The sequence below is a fragment of the Filicampus tigris genome, chromosome 9 (assembly GCF_054856515.1).
Source record: "Filicampus tigris isolate MCC_2025a chromosome 9, RoL_Ftig_1.0, whole genome shotgun sequence".
In the NCBI taxonomy this organism is placed as follows: domain Eukaryota; kingdom Metazoa; phylum Chordata; class Actinopteri; order Syngnathiformes; family Syngnathidae; genus Filicampus; species Filicampus tigris.
The window spans coordinates 9,438,173-9,462,140 of NC_141225.1; the positions used below are offsets into that span (position 1 = coordinate 9,438,173).

At 42.4% G+C, this 23,968-nt stretch overlaps 2 protein-coding genes across 3 annotated transcripts in view; both read right to left on the minus strand.

Moving 5' to 3' along the window:
- Nucleotides 1–2,258, minus strand: part of LOC147141846 (zinc finger E-box-binding homeobox protein zag-1) — a 49,255-nt gene extending 46,997 nt beyond the window's left edge. Inside the window, exon 1 of the mRNA XM_086039567.1 lies at nt 2,186–2,258. Coding sequence (XP_085895693.1) covers nt 2,186–2,243 — 58 coding nt within the window. The 5' untranslated portion in view covers nt 2,244–2,258. The remainder of the gene's footprint in view (nt 1–2,185) is intronic.
- Nucleotides 2,259–10,872: 8,614 nt separating this feature from the next.
- The window catches only part of gli1 (GLI family zinc finger 1), a 66,467-nt gene continuing 53,371 nt past the window's right edge, over nt 10,873–23,968 (minus strand). The window contains exons 3-13 of one of the 2 annotated variants that reach the window (XM_086041567.1): nt 23,681–23,919; nt 23,473–23,565; nt 23,202–23,400; nt 21,082–21,244; nt 20,720–20,827; nt 19,576–19,716; nt 19,344–19,493; nt 17,852–18,016; nt 17,518–17,760; nt 16,423–16,735; nt 10,873–15,832 (exon numbers count right to left, since the gene is read on the minus strand). In XM_086041567.1, the coding sequence (XP_085897693.1) occupies nt 13,287–15,832; nt 16,423–16,735; nt 17,518–17,760; nt 17,852–18,016; nt 19,344–19,493; nt 19,576–19,716; nt 20,720–20,827; nt 21,082–21,244; nt 23,202–23,400; nt 23,473–23,565; nt 23,681–23,919 (4,360 nt within the window). In that variant the 3' untranslated portion in view covers nt 10,873–13,286. Of the gene's footprint in view, nt 15,833–16,422; nt 16,736–17,517; nt 17,761–17,851; nt 18,017–19,343; nt 19,494–19,575; nt 19,717–20,719; nt 20,828–21,081; nt 21,245–23,201; nt 23,404–23,472; nt 23,566–23,680; nt 23,920–23,968 lie in introns of both variants that reach the window. The other variant, XM_086041566.1, reaches the window with a different exon arrangement.

The following is a 23,968-nucleotide window of genomic DNA, read 5'->3' on the forward strand; positions in this document are numbered from 1 at the left end:
GTATATCAACTACAGCAGGTCCCCAGTCTATAATTGGCCCGACATACAATATGTCAAAGTTATAAACTACTAATAGAATATGTGGTACAAGGAAGCAAAGCACAATCAGTTGTCACCGTTGTCAATTGCCGTTTTTTTTAATTTCATTTCATATACACAGTCTGCAAGTGTTTTTCAGACAGATATTTACTGTAGTTTATGACTTAACTACTGCATTAGCATAGGTTAGTGATAAAGTACAGCACGTTCTGACTTAGTTATGTTACGTTGCCACCATGGTAAACCAAGATTTTGTTTTGGATATTAACATTTATTAAGATGTTCAATGTCGAAGACATATTGCCCAAAGCCAACTCAATGTCATGTTTGATGGTTAAATTGACATCTGGCGGTGTTATCTCCGTAACGAATGGATATTATCGTGACTCATGTACAAAATTTGTGATGGTTTGGATACAAAATAGTTGAAAAGTCATCCTTTCAGACCGCACTGCCGGCGCCAAAATACAAAAAGACTGCTTATTTCCCCAGGTTGCTTGATACTGCTCAGCACTGACAGTTTTACTGGAGGGCGGACACAGACACACAATCAATAGGCGCCTCGGAAACAGTAAAAACCTCGCCTCAGATCAGTTTTTCTCTCCTCTTCTGGTTTGGAAAGGCTCCAGCGCATCGCCGTCCCGAGAGTTGCGAGCTGACAGATTCGTTTGGTTTTATCAAGGATCCTTAACGCTCGCCTTGCAGCCAAGCGCATTCCAAACGCTACACGCATTTGCACCTTGGCGTCACGGCAATGTCGCCTACAATTGACAGTGAAGGCGATTACTGACCACGGAGAATACATATAAAACAGTACTTGATGATACTTGGAAGACGTCTTATTAACAGCCCAGAGTTGTTTCATGACAGCTTCAACGTGTCTGTGATTTTGTTGATCTGTGAAATTTAGTGCATTCGGTCGACAAACTGTTATGTGAGGGTCAAAGGTGGCTGTCTGTGCCTGCGTGTGTGTGTGTGTGTGTGTGTGTGTAGGGGTGCGTGCGCGCATGTGTGTGTGTCAATGCTCACACTCAGGCGACACTCAATGAAATGAGGGGATGCTTAAATAAACTACAGTGTGGAAGTAAACAGCTGGCAGTTGCGTGTCACATGGGTGACAAATAAGCACACCCTTAATTCCTTTAATTCTTATTTAGTCAGAATTAAAGCGTATCTCCTCAAATCCTTTAACACACATTTACATTCAAATACTTAATGATTTTAGTTACTTTTGGGGCATTAAGGGAAGACATGAAAGAAGCAGTGCAAAACAGAACATAGGCTATAAGCTTGGAGGCATTTCTGTTGTTGTATAAAGTCTTTCAGGGCCGTACACTAATGTTAATTTATGCGCCCTGATCACAGGCACTGGAACTAAGTCTCCATCAGCTGGTTAAAGATGTAAATATAGAAACACATTAACAGCAAGCCACATTCCAAGATGGGACCCTACTTACTTAGCACTTATTTTCTAATGCAATTTGAAACGCCATTCATTTTTTTTTCATTGCGCGTGACCTTCATAATGGATTTAACCATCAAAAGTATGATGTGCAAACTGCATCCGCATGACTCTTATAATATAAATCCTGTGTATGTGTGTGTGTGTGTGTGTGTGTGTGTGTGTGCGTGTCAAGATGCTTGGATTTTTTCTTGTTGTTGTTTTAATATTCAAGCAAAAGGGTTGTGCAAGTGTTGAGTTTTGATGCCCATGTCAGCGGTCTGCCTGTGTGTGCATGAGCGTGTACAAAGTCGTGAAAACAACAAAAACTAATAAAAACGATTTCAAAAGTGAACATTTTGGGCCAAATATTCCTTTGTAATTGATTCTAAGTAAATATTTGTCAAGGGGCGTATAGTGAAACAGATATAACTGAGCCCATGGTGACACCCTACGTCATTTATTAGCCAAACATTTCTATGAGCTATTAGCTCAATACACTACTGCCGAGCATCTTTTAGCAAGGTGCGCGCAGCAACCGTTGACAATTTAAAGTTTTTTTCAAGAAACTTTTTAAACCTTAAGGGGCCGCAGACCCATTAGAGAAAGTTTGAAAGCCGTTCCGTTGATAAGTAGGCATATCGACGCGTGAGGGCTCTCCTCCATCCACATCCATCTCCAACCATCAACTGCCCAGCCGCTTACCTCGACTTCTCCTCGGGTTGGCTTGTTTCCTCCTCTTGCCCCGACTTTCCTCAGTCATGGTCGAGGTCCGAGTGCGGGAGGGGGGACTCGGAGCGGGGGGAGTCCCGTGGAAAGCGGCGGCGCGAGTGCGGTGCTCTCCGTCCGGCGTGGCAGCCTCGGGATACAAGAGGAAAGAGTAGATGGAGAGAAAGAAAGAGAGAGAGAGAGGGAGGGAGAAAGAGAGAGAGAGAGAGAGAGACAGACAGAGAGAGACAGAGAGAGAGAGAGAGAGAGAGTCATCGCATTCACGCCCAGTGGGACACCCACAGCTCGTGATGGGACTACAAGCGGGTGGGGAGATGGTGGGTGGGGGCCTGTTGTGACGCCATCAACGCAGGTTGGCACGATGGTTGGGAAACACTGAGTTGCCAATCAATCGAGAATACCATAACTTTATTTTTCGTGTTTATAATAATAAATTAGATGGTAATAGTAATGTGATATAGCACGTATGCAATATTCAATACAAGGAAAGAAAAAAAATATTTGGAAATTGCAATCTTCATTCGATTTTTTTCACTTGAAACATCTTCACTTTCGCTAAGATACATTTCGATTGTGGCGGAGAGGAAATAATTGATTGGAAATACTAAGTTTGAATTTTATAGTAGTGCCACGATTTGCGAATGTAATTCATCCCATGACCATGCTTTTACCTCATATCATCTTTCCCACTAAAATGAATGTAAATGCCTTAAATTTGTTCTACTCCCCCATATAACACCAGCAATTTTTTTCCCAGTTTTTTATGTTCAAAAAGATACTCTTCATAATTTACTTCATCAACAATAAGATAGCTAGATAATTAGATACAATGTAGAAATGAACACGTTGTGCATCATGATTAAGTCATTGTGTAGCACCTTGCTCGTTTAAGGGCAGTGTAATATATACAAAGGAATATAAACGAAGGTCACGGCTGCTCTGTAAACTACAGTAATAGTAGTCATTTTTTACCATACCATAAAGCAAGCATGTCTGTGAATATTGTTGTAGTGTCTGTCTAAATTTGTTGCTGCACCGTTTGTGTTCGAATATCCATTGCTTATACCAACAAAACCTTGAAACTATTTGTTAGCTTGTCTGCTGCGTTTTACATTACGTATTAGCATTAAGATAGCATACCAATCTAAGGCAATGTTTTGTGGTTGGTTCAAATACATATATATACTCTTTGTTTTATGTTTACTTTCAGTAAACTTCAACTGGGTGGCAATAAACTGCTTGAATCAAGTGTTTGGCCTCTGTTTTGGAAAGGTGCCACCATTTAGCGCTCATATCTAAAAAGTTTTGCTCGCAAGTCAAAGCAAAAATTGGTCGAGCGACGGCTAGTATTTTAAAAACTCGTGAGTAGAGTCACTCAGAAGTTGAGGACTATTCATTCGCCACTTGCTTTTCAATAAAGCACACGCAAATATTCAACATTATGAGAATTGTTATTGAATTTTTTTTTTTTAAGTCTCAAACTTCTACTTTATGAAAATAAAGCCTTTTTGGGGAGGGTTAGAATGTTATGAGAATAAAGTATTTTTTTTTCAAGAAGTGCTGTAATGGTGTAATAAAATATTATATAACATTAACGGCACCAACAAGGAACAACAAATATGCCAGGTCATCAACCCCCTGTTGATTAAATGACGCCACCTGTTAATTGACTTTACTCTCATAAAAGTATCGTCTGATTAAGATTTGTTTCGATAAAAAATGACTAATATATATATATATATATATATATATATATATATATATATATATATATATATATATATATATATACACACATATACACACACTCAGTATGTAGAACTTTTAAATTAAAAAAAGAGCTAAATTTATGCTAAAACATACGTCTTCATTATAAATAAAAACATAAACTATCCTTGTTGATTCCCCCCATCCACTCCTTTTTCAGTGTAGCCCTAATATTTCATTGATATTTAATAGATTCGCTCTCTCAATGAATATTTGTCCAACGTCGAGTTGGCACACCTCCACCTCTCGCACATGCGCATGATCACGTAGCCCCTTAAATTCCATGTGTGCGCGCCACCATGTCCCCACGTGATCCTTTCCGCATATTTGTTCAAATTAGAATTTATTGCAACGCTTCTCGACGCGGACGCTCATGTTTTCTTCATTATCTTCACTTCTTCGATTGAAGCACGCACAACACATACACACGCACACACACGCCCCCCCCCCCCCACACACACACACATAAATGGGTAAAATATAGCATAGATAACATAGCACATAAGCAGGACATAAAACACTGTTTGCAAACAGTCTGTATAGTCAAAAGTGCAACATTTTGCACCAAGTAAAAAGAGATTATCCCCCGCGTATTGCAGGTTAATGACAGCAGGTATAGCCCCCTATCACCACGATTCAACACACACGCACCCCCACCCCCCCCGCCTCCATCGCCTCCCGTCCGTGTCTTTTATGGCTGACACCTGCACGAGTGCCCCGCGCAAGAACCCTGGAGAGGACCCCGTCGCGCGCCCCATTGACGCGCCGATGGCTGTAGGAAGTGGTGCATTGAATGTCCATTGTGTTGCAACCTGGACCGTAATCTGTTTTGCAACTGAAAAAAAAAACATCCGAAATAAATAAATTACAAAAAAAAGAAGAAAAACCTTGGCTAAGTAATAACCCCCACCTAGGCTTCCTAGGTTTGCCCCACCATGTTTATTCTCTCTGCAAGGGGAGGGCTTCGTCTCGTAGTGCATAATGTGTCCTTAGCAAACAAACAGAAGGCAAGCACACCTAACATTAGATACACGTGCACAGATTCATTGCAAGATAGTAATGCTGGCATCTGAATTACACTGTTAGAGAGCTCGAGATACGATTAGGGTTTTACACCATGAGGATTTTGGTGTCGATCCCCGATCAGCGAGTTGAACACCTGAACAAATATTCGGAACAATTAAAAAAAAAAAATCCAACTGTATGAGAAACCTGAGCGTTCTAATGGCAACACAAATTGTGGACAACATTGTGTTTGCTTTTATCTCTTATTTTGTGGATCCAGTCAATGACGTCGTTGATCCATCGGCAACTTATGACATTACAACCGATCGCGATTTTGCATGAGATGCAAAATACCAATTGATCAAGCCTATCAGATCTGTGTAAAGTCTATATACAATTGACCCAATTTACAAGCGTTTTCAAAAAACTTGTGCTGTATGGTGCCACTTGACTCAACTCACTTCACAACAAGCAGCAGTTTGGTTAATATAATTCTGAATACATATTCTTCAAAGAGGATTTAGACAGATACTCACAGGCATATATATTCTTCATCCTCTGCAAAGAATTATTAATATTACTGCCGTATTGAGAAACTATGAGAACGTGATTCTCCACTTCAGTATATCTGTAGCTAAAAAAAAAATAAAAATACATTAAAAATAAAAAGCTGTTCAGGTGTACCTAATGTGATCAGTGTTTTTGAAAAAAAAAAAAAAACAATCACAGTATTCCTGCCTTTAAAATTATTACATATAAATATATTTTTTTTAACCTGACTGAATGCTAACCAACAAACCACACGTCCATCTGTTAAATGAAGCGGTTTGTTTCCAAACAGCCTGTGGAAGAGAAAGCATCCTGGTGGCTGGGAGGGTAATAGGGGGGCAAAAAGAGGGCTTTGCTTCAAGAAAGAGGGACAGAAGGGTCACTGTGGGCCTTTTGTTGATGGGATGGATGCACGGGAGGGAGGAGGAGAGACTGGGGGGTGGAGGGAGGGAAGGCAATAAACTTTGCTACAGATGAGGGTCACAAAGGTGCAGAGGTGCATCAGAGGTCCTGGGAGTCTGTCATACGTGGCGCCCCTGGGTGTGATTTTCACCAAAATAGCACTAATGACACTTATTGATTGACTTGCTGAATTTGCAATGCATTTTTTTGTGCTTGGGAACACCTGTTTGATTCATCCAATTCCTAGGTGTATTGAGACCCTTCAAGTATCCCTGAATAGCTTCTCAGCACCCCCAAGATACCCTGGTGGGAGTAATAATTGAGATCCATGTTTTGACATGGTCTATGAGTCATGACCTAAATTGATGGGGATTAAACTATTCGCTGTACAAAGTCTTTAAAAACAAAAATAAAACAGGGAGAATCACATGTGTATTTAAAACAGCCACATTAATAAAGTCAATTTAGCTTAATGCTAACAAACAATGCAAAATGACATTGATGGGCTAATGAATAACTCTTTCAGCAATGGATATTTGAATATGGAAACGGTGGAGCGATACAGGTAGATGTTCTTTATCCTTTGTGAAAAATTACTAATGTATACCAAGGCAGTTGTTAAACTCTTCTTCGTGTGTCTCTGTCAGTATTATGCTGCCTACAGGTGGCCAAGGCATGCCCATCAGAAGGAGAAGCACAATGTCAATTGTGCAAAAGAATATGTGGCAAAAACAGTTTAATTCTTTATGTTAAACGTAATTATGTCATCACTGTATGTTTATACAGAGAATTCCAGGGTGGTCACCTGCTTCTCTCACAAATAATTAGGATAAGCAGGAAAGAAAAGCTTCACTTATTTCTCTGCCTGTGCAAATTTTTTTTCCAAGTCAGACATTAAATTCAAATTGAACATTGACTAATTAGTTGCAAGCCATCTTTCCCCATTGAAATGAATGGGAATACCATTCATCCTTTTCAGCTGATAAAAAGACAAAAAAAAAAAAAAAAAATCCATTCTTAAAAACTGTTGTTGTGAACGTTTTTTAAGACAATAACTATCACTCTATAATAGTATAACTTTATAAAAAGATAAGATAATTTTGTTAAATAGAACGTAAAGGATGCAAAAGTCTGTGCACCTTCACTTAATGCTGCAATTCAATTAATTGTGCTGCTCTTTCTTGTGTGACTACCTTGGACACCGGGTAGCGCGGGGGTCTCGGAGGGGCAATATAATACACTTATACACAAACGAAGAAGAATGTACTTAACTAGTAGTGCTTTCTGCTTTTATTACTGATTGACTAATTAACTCGGTAAGATGCTGTAATACTCATTTTTCATCCAGAATAAAGAATATATACCTGTGATATTGTTATGGTATCTCTCTACGTGTTGCTCCACTGTTTGTGTTCAAATAGTTGTTGCTTAAAGCGTTCTAAAACAGCAGCTATCAATGCTAATCATTAGCATGTCAATGACGTTTTCCATTATGTGTTAGCATAGACAGTATGGACATTCTTGGGCAACATTGTTTGGTTGTTTTAAATACACAACAGTAATTCTCTTTCTTTTATGTTTAATTTGAAAGTAAACTTCAACACGGACAGTCCTTTAACAACTTCAAGCCTTTTGGGAAGAATTATTCACTTCATTTTCAAGCATGAATCATGTATTTTGCAGCAAATAAATGAATTCACTTTACAATGCTGAATTCGGCCCGGAGTCAAACTGTGGAAAATGATCTGCAAAGTTTTACAAACACAAAAGGGCGGCTATATATTCCACTTGAGCACACACGTTATTGGTTAAATCCCAACTCTGGTTTTAATGTTGTGCTGTGTTAAGACAACAATGCAAAAATGTTGAAAGTCTTTCTCTCTCTCTCTCTCAGTCAATCTCTCTCTCTCTATCTCACTCTCTGTCTCTCTCTCTCTCTCTCTCTCTCTCTCTCACACACACACACACAAATGCAAGCATGCACGAGGAGGAGCATGGAAGGAAGCAGTCCCACTGGGGTTTTGTCCCGTCCTGTGGTCTATGGGTTCAAAGCTTTCCAGCCCGGGGAGGAGAGCCTTTAAACAGCATATTAAGCAGGAGTTAATTATATGCCAAAGCTAAGTGACAAAGGGAAAGAAAAGCCTCCCTCTGAATGGCGGGACAAGAAAAGAGAAAAGTCATTATGCTGCCCACTTCTTTGCATTTGAAAAACCTCCCTTCTTATTTCGGTCCATTTCCATTTGTAACTCCGAAGAGATAGAGCATCGACAACTTTCCATTAACGCCGCCTTGGCTTTTTATGCGGTGACAAGTAACATGAAACTGACACAAATGCGCTCATTATCTCATTTGGGCCCAGGGTAAACTGTTGTCTTTTCCCATCACTGTTTGGGCGCACTCAGGAAAACTTCAAGTAGTCATATATCAAACGGGCTGTGTATATAATTTGTCTTAATGTAGCCAATCAGTCTTTCCTCCCAAGTTCAGTTGATTTGCAATTGTTGCACATCTCAAACGTGAACCCCCCTCGCTCCCCCCATTTGCCTCGGAGCAAATGAGTCAACCTTGGCGAGACCTGCCAGGCCTTGGTGGCTGCACGGAGGCAAGCGTGCCATGCCACAACGCCACAATGCCAATAATAATGCACGCTGCTGCACTTAAAACAAAAAAAGGATTCTTAGGTTAGTATGTTGTATAAGAATAGCACATCAAAACCCAGCAGTGTTTCTTTTTTTTTTTTTTAAATACTTGTCCTGTCCTCTGAAGAGGCAATAATAATGTTTTTTTTTAAATTATTTTATTTAATCAAAATAGTATGTTTTCAGTTATTTATATATTGCATTATGTATATTCATTTTTAACCACACACACAGTGGTTAAAAATGAATTATTTTATCACTTTGTTTTAGGGCTGGAACGGATTAATTGCATTTACATTCATTTGAATGGGAACCATTACCTCTATTTATGAACATTTCAAGTTACAAACAGGCTCATGGAACCAATTAAGTTCCTAACTTGAGGTTCAACTGTATTGATTGTAACTTCTTCCGATGAGGCACAGTAGGTGGCACAATTGCATTTTTGTATAGTATTGCTGTTTCTTAAATTGTGATGTGATAGAGGTGGATTAACTCTGGTAAATCCGTCTGACCCAGGTACCAAATAAATGGCCCGCCACTGCATTTTAAAAATGAGTTCACCTGTTAAAAATCAGTAAACTGCATTGTACCCTGCTTCAGATGCAGGACAATTACAACAACAATCATCAGAGAAGAGGTTTGGTTGACAGGTGTGCCGATAAGTTACCTCTGAACCAACCGTGACTAATTTGAATGCCCCAGCTATCATTTGCCATTGAAATTGAGTCGTGTTCTTCCTCAGTGTGAAATGTCGATTGACCTCTGTGAACCAAAGTTAAACCCTTTGTAGGGGACGACAGTGTTGTTGTTGTTTTACTGCATGAGGCCTGTGTGTAATTTGTCATCACGTCAAAGTAAAGTGAAAACACTGAGTGCTCAAATAGCTCTCGCACTAATCATAGGATATGATGATGTGGTCTCAAATACTGAAAACATGACTTCACTTGGATGGGCCTTGCGAGGCCCCAGGAGTCTCTGCGAACATTACTCCCGTTTCCACTCGCGACTGCCCAGCCGCGCTTTTTTATAGCAGAGATGTCGATATAATATTGTACAAGCTCGATTTGTAAAAACACTTTTTTTTCAGTCACTCTCTTCTTGAAGCACTCAGCCAGTTGTGACCACACAAGAACCGTCTCGGCCCTTACGTCACCGCCATATTTAGTCATTTCAGTCATGTGAGTTCCAGTTTAGCTTTGAACCGATTGCGAGCACAACTGTACAGGATGTAAATTAATAACTTGACGTTAAGTGTAGGGAATTGGCTTAGAAATAAAGAAAGAGTAGGCTCATGTTATACTTCCCTCTAGTGGAGGGTGAATGACATTGGCTTTCTCTTCAATGGTCAGGCAGTGAACCCTTGTACTGTATATAGTGATTTTTTTTTCACAATTTAAAGCAGTTCCCAAGTTTTAATAACATATTTGTGACATGCTTTCATGAAAATACCCCAAGGATCAAGAGTTACACTATACAGTACTTTACGCACCCTATTTCTTGCCTGCCGAGCTGATATCAGCCTGTCTTTAAGGTCATGCAAGCCAGCCCTCATCCCATCACGTGCCTAATTAATGCTGGGCCAGTGGAGAGTCTGGCTTTCGGATAACCGGGGCCGGAGGCTGAGTTTGTTGACAAGTTTTCACCTATTGCTCCTTGCGAGTGCTTTCATTTTGTTTTGTCTGTTTGAATGTTTGTCCCCTTCAATCACGGAAGGGAATCTGTGACTGTGGCTCTTCTTGACCACATTATTGCTCTATTTTTTCGCCGCTAACGCAGTGGTGTATCAGAAGCTCACTTTGCCTCATTCCCAGATGTCTGAATTTTGGCCTATTTTACTGCCGCTTCTCTGAGTTTTTCCTTGCCTTGGTTGGGTTATACACCAGTGAATTTCATTCATCTTTGTGTGGGCTAGTGAAGCCCTATGAGACTTTTACCGTGGGGGGTGTGAGTCTTGCTGCACGATAATAAATTCAAAAAGTGAAGTCACCTGAAAGTGGCTGTGGATCCTCACCCAGGCTATCTTATCTAGAGAAACCCAATGTGTGGATGTTGTGTATGTAAATTAGTCTCACTTATGCTTTCACTTTACACTTGATAAGCGGGCAGGAACTCAACATCTGTGTCCAAGACAGTAAAAAGTCAAATGTTCAAATCAATCAATGTCAAATGTTCCCTTTTGAAATACCCATAAAGAGTTGCCCACACATGCTGCATTCATTGCAAACTGAACATCTTTATTCATACCAGTAAAATATAGAACATTTGTATACAAAACCAAAAAAAAAATGTGTAGAAAAATTGTACTGAAAATATAACACTTGGCTTTTTATCTATTATTGAGTTATTGCTACGTACTCTCATAGCTTTTACTTTTGCTAAAGGTGATAATATTCTTTTGCCAGCAAAAAAAGTCCCAAAGAAAGGATGGAAACATGACACACATGCACATGTCAAAGGCAGCATCCATGAAGTTCATTAATTCAAAAAAGAAAAATCACACAAAACATCTTGTACATTCTAATGAACAGCACTATGGGTCCATGCTTTATTATTGTTAGTGTTTTAAGTCGTGTTTTCTCTCAGGCTGTAAAGGTGTCTTTGGTAGCTCGCTCATATTCTGCAATCCGTTCATACGTGGCCTTCAAAGTCCAGCTGCCGTGTTGCATGACTTAAAAAGTGATAGCATTTTATGTTATTGCAGTGACGCTAACGCAAACAGTCTGCGGTCAGTGCAAATCCACAGCGTGAGTGATGCGTTTCCCTATTGGCAAATGCGTACCTCTATTCACCGTGTTTTCATTGCAAATGTAGTGTTCGTCCAGCCATCCATTTTTTATACTGCGGGTAGACCGGAGACTATCCCAGCTGACCTTTCGCGGGAGAAGCGTGGTCCACCCTGGACAGGCACAAAAAGACACACAAACCATTCCTACTCACATTCACACCTATGGACAATTTAGGAATGAACATGTATGTGAATGAACCTAACATGTTTTTGGAAAAGCGGGACGAAGCCGAAGTAACCGAAGAAAAGCGGACCGATTCGAAACCTCAAACTGCAGAAACGTAAAGCAGACATGCTAACTAGTCCACTGTGCTGCCTTGTGTCATGTCATGCACCATTTTTGTTTCCACAGTAAACGTTGGCAGTACCAACTGATTTGTTTTCTTTAAAATAGCCTTCATCCTTAGCCTCTTTGGGTAATTAGTAACTAATTACATATCGACTGGTGGACCGTTCATTGGTAGTTAATCAATCAACGTAATTTAGGCAAGAAGGGAGTGCACAACATCACTGCAACCAGCTGTCAATTGCTGTCTAAAGAAGTAAAATGATTCAACTCTACATGTATGCTGACCTCTGTTATGGAGTTTCTCGCATCCAATTAGAAATATATTTGCCAATTGAAATTTTGTCAAATGCCTCTCCCCTAATGCTAAAATCAACTGCAGCGGGAATAGTTCAACACTTAAAAAACAGTTAAGGCAAAACAGCTGCTTTTGGAACACTAAACAGTTAATATGTGGAGTGCAAACTCTTTTAAGAAGTCATTTTAAAACAGCAACCTGAGTGTCTGTGTGATAGGTTATGCGAGTACTGTGCAATACATTGTGTGGAAATACTGCTGGGCCACTGATAACGACTACTAAGATTAGTAGAGTAGTACATGTTTGATATCCCCCCCAACCACAAAAGGAACTTCATCATACTGTATAAACGCCACGTGAACGTTGACAAACAAAAAGCATCATCACGAGACAAAAGATTTGCCCGCCGTCTTATTGTCGAATACACAACATATTACATCATAAATGTATGGAGAAGTTATATACATCGTATCCTTCTAGTCACCATTTTTGCCACTGGAATGCCCCGTTTCTAGGGAAATAATGTGTTTCCAACACTGAAAATTAGAAAGTAATGGAAGAATATATGTGACATCAGAGTTTGAGTTTTAATTTTTTGAAAAGATTTTTTTGGATTGTTAAAAAAAAATCGATATCTCCAAAAATTCTGCAGCGATAATGAGATGTCGATTTTTTTTTAAACGCCGACTTCAAATGACTCTATATCTAAATTCAAACTCAAAAATTAAAATTGCAACTCAAACACAGTTATGTCAAATTTCAACTCAGAGAATTTCAAATTCAAACTCAACATGGCACAGATATACTTGCATAGAAAGGCAGCAACGGAACAAGCAGGCACCTTTGGTTTTAAAGTTCTGACAGAGTGGATCGTCATTCCAGTCCATATTATTGTCCGTGCAGCAAAGGTATCCAGTTGGTAATTTTTTTTTTGTCAGTCCCATGTCCTTGCTTTGAGAAACATGCATTCATGTGATTTAAGGCAGGGATCTTCAATCCTATTCTATTCTCTTTGTCTATTGTCTATTATCCGTCTATTTTCCATCTCTCCCTGCCTCAACACACCTGATTCAAATGATCAGATAATCAGCAAAGTCTGCAGGACTTGAATAATGATCTTGAGCATTTGAATCAGGTGTGTTGAGGCAGGGAAAGATGGACAACAGGCAGGACATCAGCCCTTAAGGAACAGGATTGAAGACCCATGATTTAAGGCCTTGTCCATGAAACGATAGTAGGGAAAAAAAGTAGTTTCACCAAACTGGACTATTATGTGCTGGTGAGCCGTGGCTATTAGGCAACATAAAAACAAGGTTCTTTGATTGTTGGCCCGGTGTCATCTTTTACGATAAAGTGTTTAGGTACTTATTCTCCCCTGCCAGTGAGGTGAGCATGGATGTCATGTCACCCACCGCCATGTTGGACAGCGTGACGGAGGTCTGCGGGGTGGTGAGACGTGAGGATGTCTGCGAGGAAGACCCCTGCTGACCCTGAATGGGATTGTTGAGTGGACTGAAGGAAGAGGGCTCCGCGTCGTCAATGATGGAGGTGAAGTCTATGCGAGCGTTGTCCAGGTCCAAGTTTTCTAAGGCGTTAGGGATGGGGCGGGACTCAGAATAGGGCGCCATGGGGGTGGATTTTGTACCAGCTGTTGGGTCAACATTGGCTCCCATGCTGTGTTGCTGGGGGAGACAATGTCCATTCTGGGTATCCATGTGTTTCTCCATGCCCATATGGATATGGCCTGAGTAGTAAACATTATTATTGGAGGGGGAGAACATTTCATGCTGTGGTTGCTGTGGGTGCTGGGCTGGAGGCAGCCGGACGGCTCTTCTCGGGCTGGAAGTGGAGTGTGCCGGGCTGTGCTGTTGCGGACTCCCCATGTAGCCTTCTCCGACCTGCGACAAGCTGTTCTGGCGACTCAGAGGTTTCCGTCCTTGAGGAGGTGGTCTTGGGACCACCATCTCCTGACCGTAGCAAGAGCCCTGGATACCCATCATCTGTTGCTCGTTAGGTGCGGCCAAGCCCGAACCGCGGCTGTGCGTTGGAGGGCTCATAACAAGGTTCTGGTTGGGGTAGGAAGCGTACGACCGGTTTGAGTACATGTTCTGGTTTTGGTGCTGAGGACTGTGTTCTATCATTGATGCCTGGCTGGCGAGATCCATGTTATCAGAAAGTGGAGGTGGTTTTATTGGACTCTGTTGCTCTTCTTGTTGCTGCTCCCACATGAGCGCTTGCTGGGACTGCACATAGTTTCTCACCATCATCTCCTTTACTTGCATCATGGGGGTTTCGGACCTCTGGCCTTCGGTCAGCGCCGTACCGGCGCATCCCAAACTCAAGCCCCCGCTGGTGGAGAAGGAGTTGTGGTTCTGTCCTTGAAAGTCACAGCTCATGCTGTTTGAGCTCCTCATCATAGCTCGGCTGCCGGTCGGCGGGGCATAACCGTGAACCTGCTGGAGGAGTAGCCGCTGCTGCTGAAGCTTAGCGCTTTGACAGGCATTAGCACTCCCCATGCCCGGGTGGAACTGCTGCTCAGGCTTGATGGTGAGTTTCTGTGCCCCCTCTGGATTTTTGAAAAGGCCCGTCTGATTGTTGAAGTGTACTTGTGTCTGTTGAGGCTGCAGACTTGCTTCTGAATACGGAAAACTGCGCTGGTCCTGGAGAGAGCTTTGAACCTGGCTGTGGCCATCACGCCACTGACCAGTTACGGCCTCGCCCCCCTGCGCCAAGGTCGGGTAGTGGTGTCCTGACGGGCTGAGTTGACAGTTGCTCATACTGTACTCGGCCTGTTGAAGAAGTGTATTAGACATTCCATCTGGGTGAACAGGCCTTGCTTGACCCAGAGGATTTCCACCGGCCCTTGGAGTGACTTCCCCTCCTTGGTTCTGGTAATGCCCCTTTATGTAACTTTGGTCTGGGCAGCCCAGGGGATCATGGTTTGGAGATAATTGATTTGAAAGCGGTCCGCCACCTCCTCCGATTGTCTGCTGCTGCTGGTATCCCATAAAGCCCCCCTCCCCAGGTGGAACCATCATGGAACGGTCTCTGACATTCAAAGGGGGTAGCTGGGGCTCCATACCCATGGACTCCATCATGACATTCTCTGTAATGCTAGGTGGCCGAGGGGAATACATGTGGCGGGCGATGCTTGTGCTGCGGTGGTCCTGGTGTTGCAAGGCATTTCTTCGGCCCATCATGGATACGTTGTTGAGGCTGTTGAACCGTTTCGGGAGGGCCAGCGAGTCTGCTGCTGCCGATCTTACCGGATCACTAGCCCTCCTATTGGTGTTGCCCGGAGCCTGGTGAGGGTAGATCACACCCGTGCCGTACTCTGTGTTGGCGCTGTGTCGACGCGGACCGCATTGCTGAAGGAAAGGGGGCATAGGTTGCCCCTGGTACTCGCCCAAAACACCTCCTCTTCTGCCGGGAGTGGCTGGCTGATCCATCCCGGGTAAAGGAGTTGGCGGTGGGCCACCGGTGGCCGCGGCGTACTTGGCCTTCAGACTGTACTGCTGGGCCGGGGTCAGATTAGAGAGACCCGGCAGCGCGCCACCTCCCGGACAGGGAGCTCCTCTACGACTGCTCTCGGGGGAGAGCGGATCTCCGAGGCTCTGATCTTGGCCAACGAGGTGGCATCCGACCCCGGCCGCTGCGCCCATCTGGGAGACGTCGCTGGAGCGTCGGCTGGACAAGTAGGGCGACACCATGGAGGAACGGCGGCTCACGGTGTAGGCGGAGCTCAGGCTGCTCGTCCCGCTTCCTCTCCGATCGTTGGCATTGGCGCCAATGGAAGTCCCGCCTCCGAGCTCATGGTTGGATAGCTCCATGACGCGTCGATTTGAAAGGAGGGGGGACGGGCCGCACATTCCCATAGAATCACCCGAACCTGAAAATGCAGACCAAACAGTTCAGAAATTGAAAAAATCACACGGCAATTCATATTGACGCTATATATTTCCACTAGAGCGACGATTTTAGACAAAATACTTTAGTAACCTATGTTGTCTGTTTGTTGGTTAGCAGACTACTTTCTGGTTTGTGGAGTTTATGGATTTTAGGGATAAATTATTCATTCATCCATCCATCAATTTTCTTCAGCAATTGTGCTCATTTTTGGTGAGAGAAGAGACTGGGTGCCTGTCAAAGACACATTTTTTTCCTCCTGATTAGGTTTGCTGGTGAGCTGGAGTCTATCCTTTGGCAAAACTTCACCCTAGACCCCATCATGCTACCTGGACCGTTTGCCGATCAATCGCACGACGCATATAGAAACCGAAAAGCATACTCCCACCGTTCCCACCTGAACCCACGCTGCCTGCACGCAAGGTAGGCGAGTCAACCATGACACCATCATTGACTCTCACGACACATGCAAACAAACAAACACGCTAGCCAAGAATGGACAATCTAGGATTTCGCTTTGGCGAAGGTTGCAATAAACATTTAAAGGGTATGCAAAGGTTACACAACACATACAAGGAAGCGCGGGTAGCTTGTTGGGGAGGCAACGGCTAGGTGGTGTCGGTCGGCGGATTTGCTTCAGTTTATCGATCTTGAGGTTCTCCAGCCTCTTGAGAGCCTGCGCCGACATTCCTATGGTCGCTGCCGCACTTCCTGGCTCCCCTCCGCCTCCTCCGGCCGTTCCGCCATCTTCCAGGCCTGTGAGGTCTTCCAGGCTGCCCGCTGCGTTCAGGTTCATCTCCACACCGCTGTCGTTGTTGTTGGTGCTGCCCAGCGGGGAACGTTCGCTGCTGCAGGATGATTGACCACCAGGGCTTGGCTGGGATTTCTGAAACAGAGAGAAGTGTTTTACTTCATGTAAAGCTGAAAGAAAAAAAAAAACTTTGGTATTATTACAGTACCTGAATAAATTAGTCATATAAGTTTCTGCATAAATTAGTCATATAAGTCACAATATTAGACAAACACTTTCTGTGTGAGCTAATACTATTACTAATAATTTTTTTCATCTGGCCTCCATTTATTTTTGTGCTCAGGCCATAGCCCTTGTCATTACCGAAAACTGAGAGTAATTAATGTCCCCCCCCCACCAAATTTTATAATTGCCAATGTTAACAGTTTGAACTGTAAATATACCACACACTATCATTTCAAACTCATCTCACCACATTGTCCTTAACCGCGCCGTAAGTGGCCATGTACTTGCATATGCGGCAAAGACTCTCCTTAACTTTCACTTACAACCCAAGCCAAACTTAGCTCCACCTCAACATGCAAAGATTTTAGTCTCTCTCTCTCAGTTGAGTATAGTGATGATAGGTTTTACCCAAAAAAACAAAAAACAAAAAAAAACGCAATAGATGAATTCATGAATAGCGAACCACGAATAGACTGTACAGTCAGCCTTCACCATATTGTGGTTTACTTTTCACGATCGCACTGTGTTATGGAATTTTACATATATATATATATAATTTTATATTGCAGATGTTTCGCTATAATGCTGGATCTTGTGGTGATCATTTTTCCACATGAACGACTGATACTGCAGATTCACGTTGCAATAACTGCAAGCCAGGACACAAAAGAGACAGACGAAAAGACACTCACCAAAACGGTATCAGGGGCCATCAACTTGCAGTCCTCCCGGCGTTTTTCCTCCTTCTCCAGCAGTAATTCGGCGCCTGGACCTCCGGGGGTCATGGCCGAGCCGGGCGGCCGAGGCCCCGTGTCACCTCTGTGCTTCTTGGTGATGTGGGCCTCGGGGCCGTGCACTGTTTTCACGTGTTTACGTAGCGAGCTCGGATCCGTGTACCGCTTGGTGCAGCCGGGAATCTTGCAAACGTAGGGTTTCTGGACCACGGCAAAGTCCAAGTCAGGACGGAAAAGTCTCATTAAAACAGAGTGCCTTACGATGGGTTTTTATTCATTTATGGTACGCTACCTCATTGGAGTGGGTTCGGTTCTGGTGCTTAGCCCGGTCGGAGGCGTTGGAGAAGGCCTTGTTGCAGCCCTCGTGTTCACACACGTAGGGTTTCTCCCCAGTGTGAGAGCGCAGGTGCGTCTTCAGGTTCTCCAGACGGGAGTACGCCTTGTTGCAGCCTTCAAACTGAAACACAATTGCAGATATTATTATTACTATTCATATATGTTGTAACATTGCCTACAAGGAGCATCAAAGCAGCAGGGATTTAAAGCGGACACTTTATGGCAAAGTGACTTTTTTACTACCCACACATCGTTCAAGTGTGAAATCAAACAACAAAGTAAATCTTCTGTGAGCTGCCTATTTCCCAAACTGTGAGTGAGTAGTTCTAAGTTTGATTCATTATGACATAACAATGTGGCTAAATACAAAAAGTTTCTCCAACCATAACTTGACAGTTGGGCTGGGCGAAGATCCTTCGCCACTCTCAAGCAATGGCTGGACTACAGAAAGACAGTGTCAAAGCCGAAAACTGCAATGAGTGTTGTTGGGTGCTCCGATTAGCGTGAGCTAACAGCTTAGGCTTCTGATAAGCAGCTCATACTTGATTGCTCCATGAAGTTAGCGACACAGTGCGGGCGGGCAGTATTCATATATGCCGTTGCGTCAGCTGCATGCACCACATACTATACAGTATGCGGATCCGCACACTAATTGACCTGTGCATGAATATTGTGTATGAAGTGCTGCTTCTCCGAGTGAAAATGCTTTCATTTTCCTTATGGGTGCTCTTGCCTCTGCAAGAGAAACCTGCCAGCCTCATTCAACCCCCTAGCTCCACTCCTTATTCCCATCAGTACATGGTAGCAGTGACAATGGCTTTTTTTCATCAAGACTACCACTTCAAAACATCCTAATTTCAGCAAAATAAAAAACTGGGTGTTAAGTGAAATTCTTATAATTCTTATTTTGATCAAAACATGTCACAGACATTATTAAGACAAGTAGGAACTGTGAAAATTGTGAAAGAAGCATAATGTGTTTACTTTAACCCATTAAGGCCTAAAGCGCCTTTCTCAACAGCTCCCCAAAACCTAAGGTCGCCTTTGGAATTACCCTTGAAAACTTGAAGTTCTCCCAGAAATTCAACACTTACAAAATGATTAATATCTCAGCCTCTGTAGCAGACAGAAACATAATTCCAAAAGAATTAAAGAGCTTAGACATGTGGCTTTCACACAGGCAGAATTTATTATTATTTACTGTTTCAATCGAAGATGGAAAAATAAAGTGTCAGTGCAAGAGAAGCATTATTTTAATTTTTTAAAAATCGAGTGGTAATTACCATCCTCTATTCTGTTACAAAGACGTCAATATCGTAATTGTCTACAAACCACCTCTAGTGGTAGAAACGCGGTGATGCGCTCCCGGGCTTAATGGGTTAAGGCAAAGTTAAGTACACTTGCCTAAACCTAATGAGTGTTTTTTTTAAATACTTTTATTTACTCACAGTGCACTTGTGTGGCTTTTCCCCCGTGTGCCTGCGCATGTGGACCACCAACATGTACTGGGCCTTGAAGGGTCGCTGCTCGCGAGAACACTCCTGCCAGTGGCACACAAACTCCTTCTTCTCGCCGTGGATGTGCTCGTTGTTGATGTGCTGCACGGGAGGAAGAAAAAAAAAAAAAAGGGTTGGGATTTTGGACACAACTGATGTCACTTTTAATTGCATTGGTTCTTACGTGAACGAGTTGGTCCTGCGTGTCGAACTCCTTGGTGCAGCTCTCCCAGCGGCAGTTGGTTTCGTAGACGGCCTCCGGTTCGGGCTTGCCATCCTCCTTGTCCAGGTCATCTCGGCCGTCCAGGAGACCCAAGAGAGGGTCCTGATGAAACGTGCGTAAACCAAACAACAAAAAAGTTATAAAGTTACAAACAACCTTTTCTCCTATTAGGCAATTTGATTTATGGACGTTGATGTACCACTTCAAGTTTACATCCAAGCAGCACTATATTACAATTATTACATTTACAATTATTATTTGTTATGTCTACTTTAGCCTTTTAAAGGACACAAGTTGATAATAAGCAGATATGGATGCCACATGCCTCATTGTCATCAGCAAATAGTAATACTGTAATTGAAAACAATGAAAGATACATATTTTTTAATATTGCATTATTTAAAATATGATGTTTAAAGTACAGTACCCAAAGGCTACTAAAGCAAGAAAAAGTGAATTTGGGGAATTTCCAAGTTTTTAAATAGGTATCTTTACAGCGTATATATTTGTATTCATTCATTCATTTAGTTTCAATCATACATCTAACACCCATCTTTTGACACTGTCCTATTTATTGTCTTTTTAATTACTATTTTTAGCATCATTTTCTCTCGCTGGAACAGTACTTCTTTTTGGTAGTAATGACCACTTATGACAAATAATGGAAAACAATTTAAAATATAACTACCATTTTTAAAACATATGCTATTATGAAATGCATTAGAAATTATTTTAACATTTAAAAATGATTACAAATGACTAATTATAACACATGAGAATAATGATAATTTTAGAAAGATAGAGAAATTATTACATTCCTTATAAATAATATACTATAAAAGACATGTTAAAACCATAAAAAACTAAGAATATAAAAATAAAGAATACAGTAATATCAAGAGACAGATTAAAGCATTAAAAATATGATGAATTATTACTACAACTTCTGTATATGAATTTGTCAGCAAAATTCAAGAAATATTTTGTAATTGCAGTGCACTTTATCATACACAAGGCTGTTTTGTATCTTGTTTGGACCTAACGTTGTGACCGGCAACTGTATTTTACAGTCAACTGGTGCTAGGACGTAAACATGTTCTAGTACCTGAGTGCCGGTGGAGGAGGGGCTGGCCACATCTCCCTCAGACCTCTCCTCCAGGCTCTTCACATTAATGCCATCCATCACCACTCCCAACCCGGGCTCTGTCTTTAGCTACAATGGACAGCACATAAAAGTTTTTCATCAGGTGGTATTACTTCCACATACGTGGTTACTGAGTTCATCTTGTCTTCTTCTATGTTCAAGATTTTTTTTTCTTTTATATAGAAGAATAGAAAAAATTATTGAGCACATAAGATTATTTCTATACTCTTGTTGCTTTAGAGGGGTGATGCTTCCCCTCTGCTGTCAGAAGTAGACGCTAAATAGAGAAGGCATCAAGCTTAGCTAAGATATGGAAATCTTACTTGTCCGTGTTTGGGCTGAGCGTGGAGACGAGGGTTGTGGGCGGGCAGTCGGGAAGCCTGGCACGGGCCCGGTGTGTGAGGTGTACCCCCGCCTACTCCCCCGTAAATTGAGCCCTGAGGCCTGGATTGGCAGTTCATGTTGCTGGAATAACCCAGGGATGGACTGCAGAGGAACACAGAATGATGCTAAAAATACACTCATAAAAAATAATAGTGGTGACTTTGGATTTGGGACCAAGAAGGTGAAGCCAAAATGTATTGTTGGGGATCACTACGATGAAGACCACCATGCATTCCAATTACAAACTGGTTAAAAGTACAGTTTAGAGCATGGAATACCTAACTGTGGTGGAAATGTGGAAAGGCGGTCTAGTATAATAATAACTATGATTGGCAATGCATAGTATAAAGGATTGAGTCATAATATCAATTAAATAAAAGATTTGAATTACTAAACAAAACTGTAAAATATTATGATTTCATAAAAACACAAAACTGATAAAAATAATAATAATAATAAAAAATTGAGATGCATGCTGCGCCACTCCAGAAGGTAAACATGGTTAAAAGTGAAACAGCGTGTAGGTATTCTAATCACTAGAAATAATCCAGTTTGAATTGTCAATGATTGTAATCCTACCAATAAACTATTTTTTTTCCCAACTAAAAAATGTTGACTATTAAAATTTGCCAAAACAAAATGGGAGTTGAAGAGGCTGTGTGTTTGGGAAAGGCTGAATCACACTACTGTAGCGCCTCCTAGTGGAGAAGTTGGTCAATTACATGCTCACCAACCCTTCACTACTCATGCAGAAATTTACCCAAATTTCTAAAAGGAATTCTTCCATGATACACTTGACAAATTTATTTGACAGTTTTAGTGTAAGCCTGCTAAATTAAAAAAAAAAAAAAAAAGCAATTAAAACTCTAAGTTTTAATCATTTGTGCTCTATTAGTGGAGTTATGCCCCACTCCCCCCTTTTTTAAAATAATTCCTGTTTGACCAAAATTAGCAAATAAATTGAATGAAGAACAGAAGGTTTATTATAAACTAAGATAGAAGAGTTGCTTTAAGTGAAGGAAGGAAAGAAAGTTGGAAAATAAAACGCTGGGAAGAAAAGAAGGGAAAAGTAGGTAGCAGGGAAGAAAGGGAAGAGAAAATAAAGAAGTTCTGAAGGATCACGATGGCGGTAAGGACAGAAGGCAGAAAAGCAGGTTTAAGCGACAGAAAGAAAGATGTGTACACGCATGAATAAAAGCGGGTCTGAAGGGAAGCAAGAGGGGAAAGAGGTCAGAAAGGAAGGACTGAATGAAGTATGAATGTAATGTTCAAAGGAAGAATAATACATAGGCACGGCAGAAGGAGAGAAGTATGGAAGGAAGGAGTGAATAAATAGAGGAAGAACCGAAGTCAGACAGGATGCAGGTAGGGTAGGAGCAAAGGATGGAAGAAAGGCAGAAAAGTACAGTTTGCTGCAAGGCTGCATGAATAAAAAAGGCATCTAATGGGAGACAAGGTAGGAAAGAAGTCAAAGGAAGGAGGCTAGGTAGGAACAAAGGAAAGAAGGCAGAAACAGATTGCAGTAAAATTATGGAACAGGTGTGATGGAAGTAAGAAAGGAAAGAAAGAAGGAAGGACAGAACCGGAAGGAAGGCTGCAAGGATGTATGAATAATAGCAGGGCTGAGGGGAAGAAATGCAGAAAAGAAGTCAGAAAGGAAGGTCGGAACAAATAAGGAAGCCAGAAAATAAGGTTTCAGTGAAGGAAGAATGGAAGTAAGGCAGGTACAAAAGAAGGAGGACAGGAAAGAGGTCAGAAAGGAAAGGGGAAGTTAGGAACAAATGAACGAAGACAGGAAAGTAGGTTTCAGTGAAGGGCAGATGAAGCATGGAAGAAAGTAAAGAAGGAAGGAAGGTGGGGAGGAAAGGACTGAATGAAAGAAGGCAGGAAAGTAAGTTTAAGCAAAGAAAGGGAAGATGTGAATAAGACTAAAAGGAAGGAAGAAAGGCCCGGAAGAAAAAAATGCCAAGATTTTTGATTCCAAATGTAATAAAAGCATTAGCCCACCGTGTACAACTTATATAACACCCAATATCGAGTTTGTTACGTGACGTCTGACCTCATGGCGCTGACAGACAGATGGCCATACGAGCTGGCCCCGTTGGGCGTGCAACGAGCGTTGACGAAGGCCACCAGGGAGTTGGGCGAAGTCCGGATGACCGTCTGCAGGTCCACGCTGGGGTCGGACAGCGGCGAGATGGACAGCGCTCGCTTCTTACTCAGCTTTAGCATGGAGCGCGGTGTGGAGAACCTGGAGCCTGCTTCAAAGTGCTGTCGTTAAAAACAAATCCGCTCATAATGCGCACGTTTGATTTTCTTGGATTACTTACCGTCACCTGAGCCAATCTGATCCGAGGACGACTGGGAGAAGTTGTGATGGGAGGACATCATGTTGTTCTGGTTACAGTAGAGGGCGTTGTTGCCTGTGAAAATAGTCAGGGTCCTCCGTTACTAGCACTGAAACTGAAGTGCCCTCAAGTAGCATTGACAAAAACTCAAGCGTCACCAAGGTGACCATCACAGAACCCTCACACGGACCTTCCGCGGACGCCATGCTCCTGTAGCCCATCACGCCAAGGGGCAGCGGGGCCTGGGGGGGCCTCATGTATTGATCCAAGCAATGGCCGATGCTCTGCGCAGGCCCCGGGCCCGATCCGTGACTCATACCGGAAGTCATGGGATTGTACATGGCTCTGCAGTCCTGGGGAGGGCCGTTGAGGAGCGGAGCTCCCAATGAGGAGACGTCGCTGTACGGCAACTGGTCCGGGGGCAGTACGCTGTGGCAAGATCCAGAATCGGATGCAATCAGTGTAATGGCACAGGACA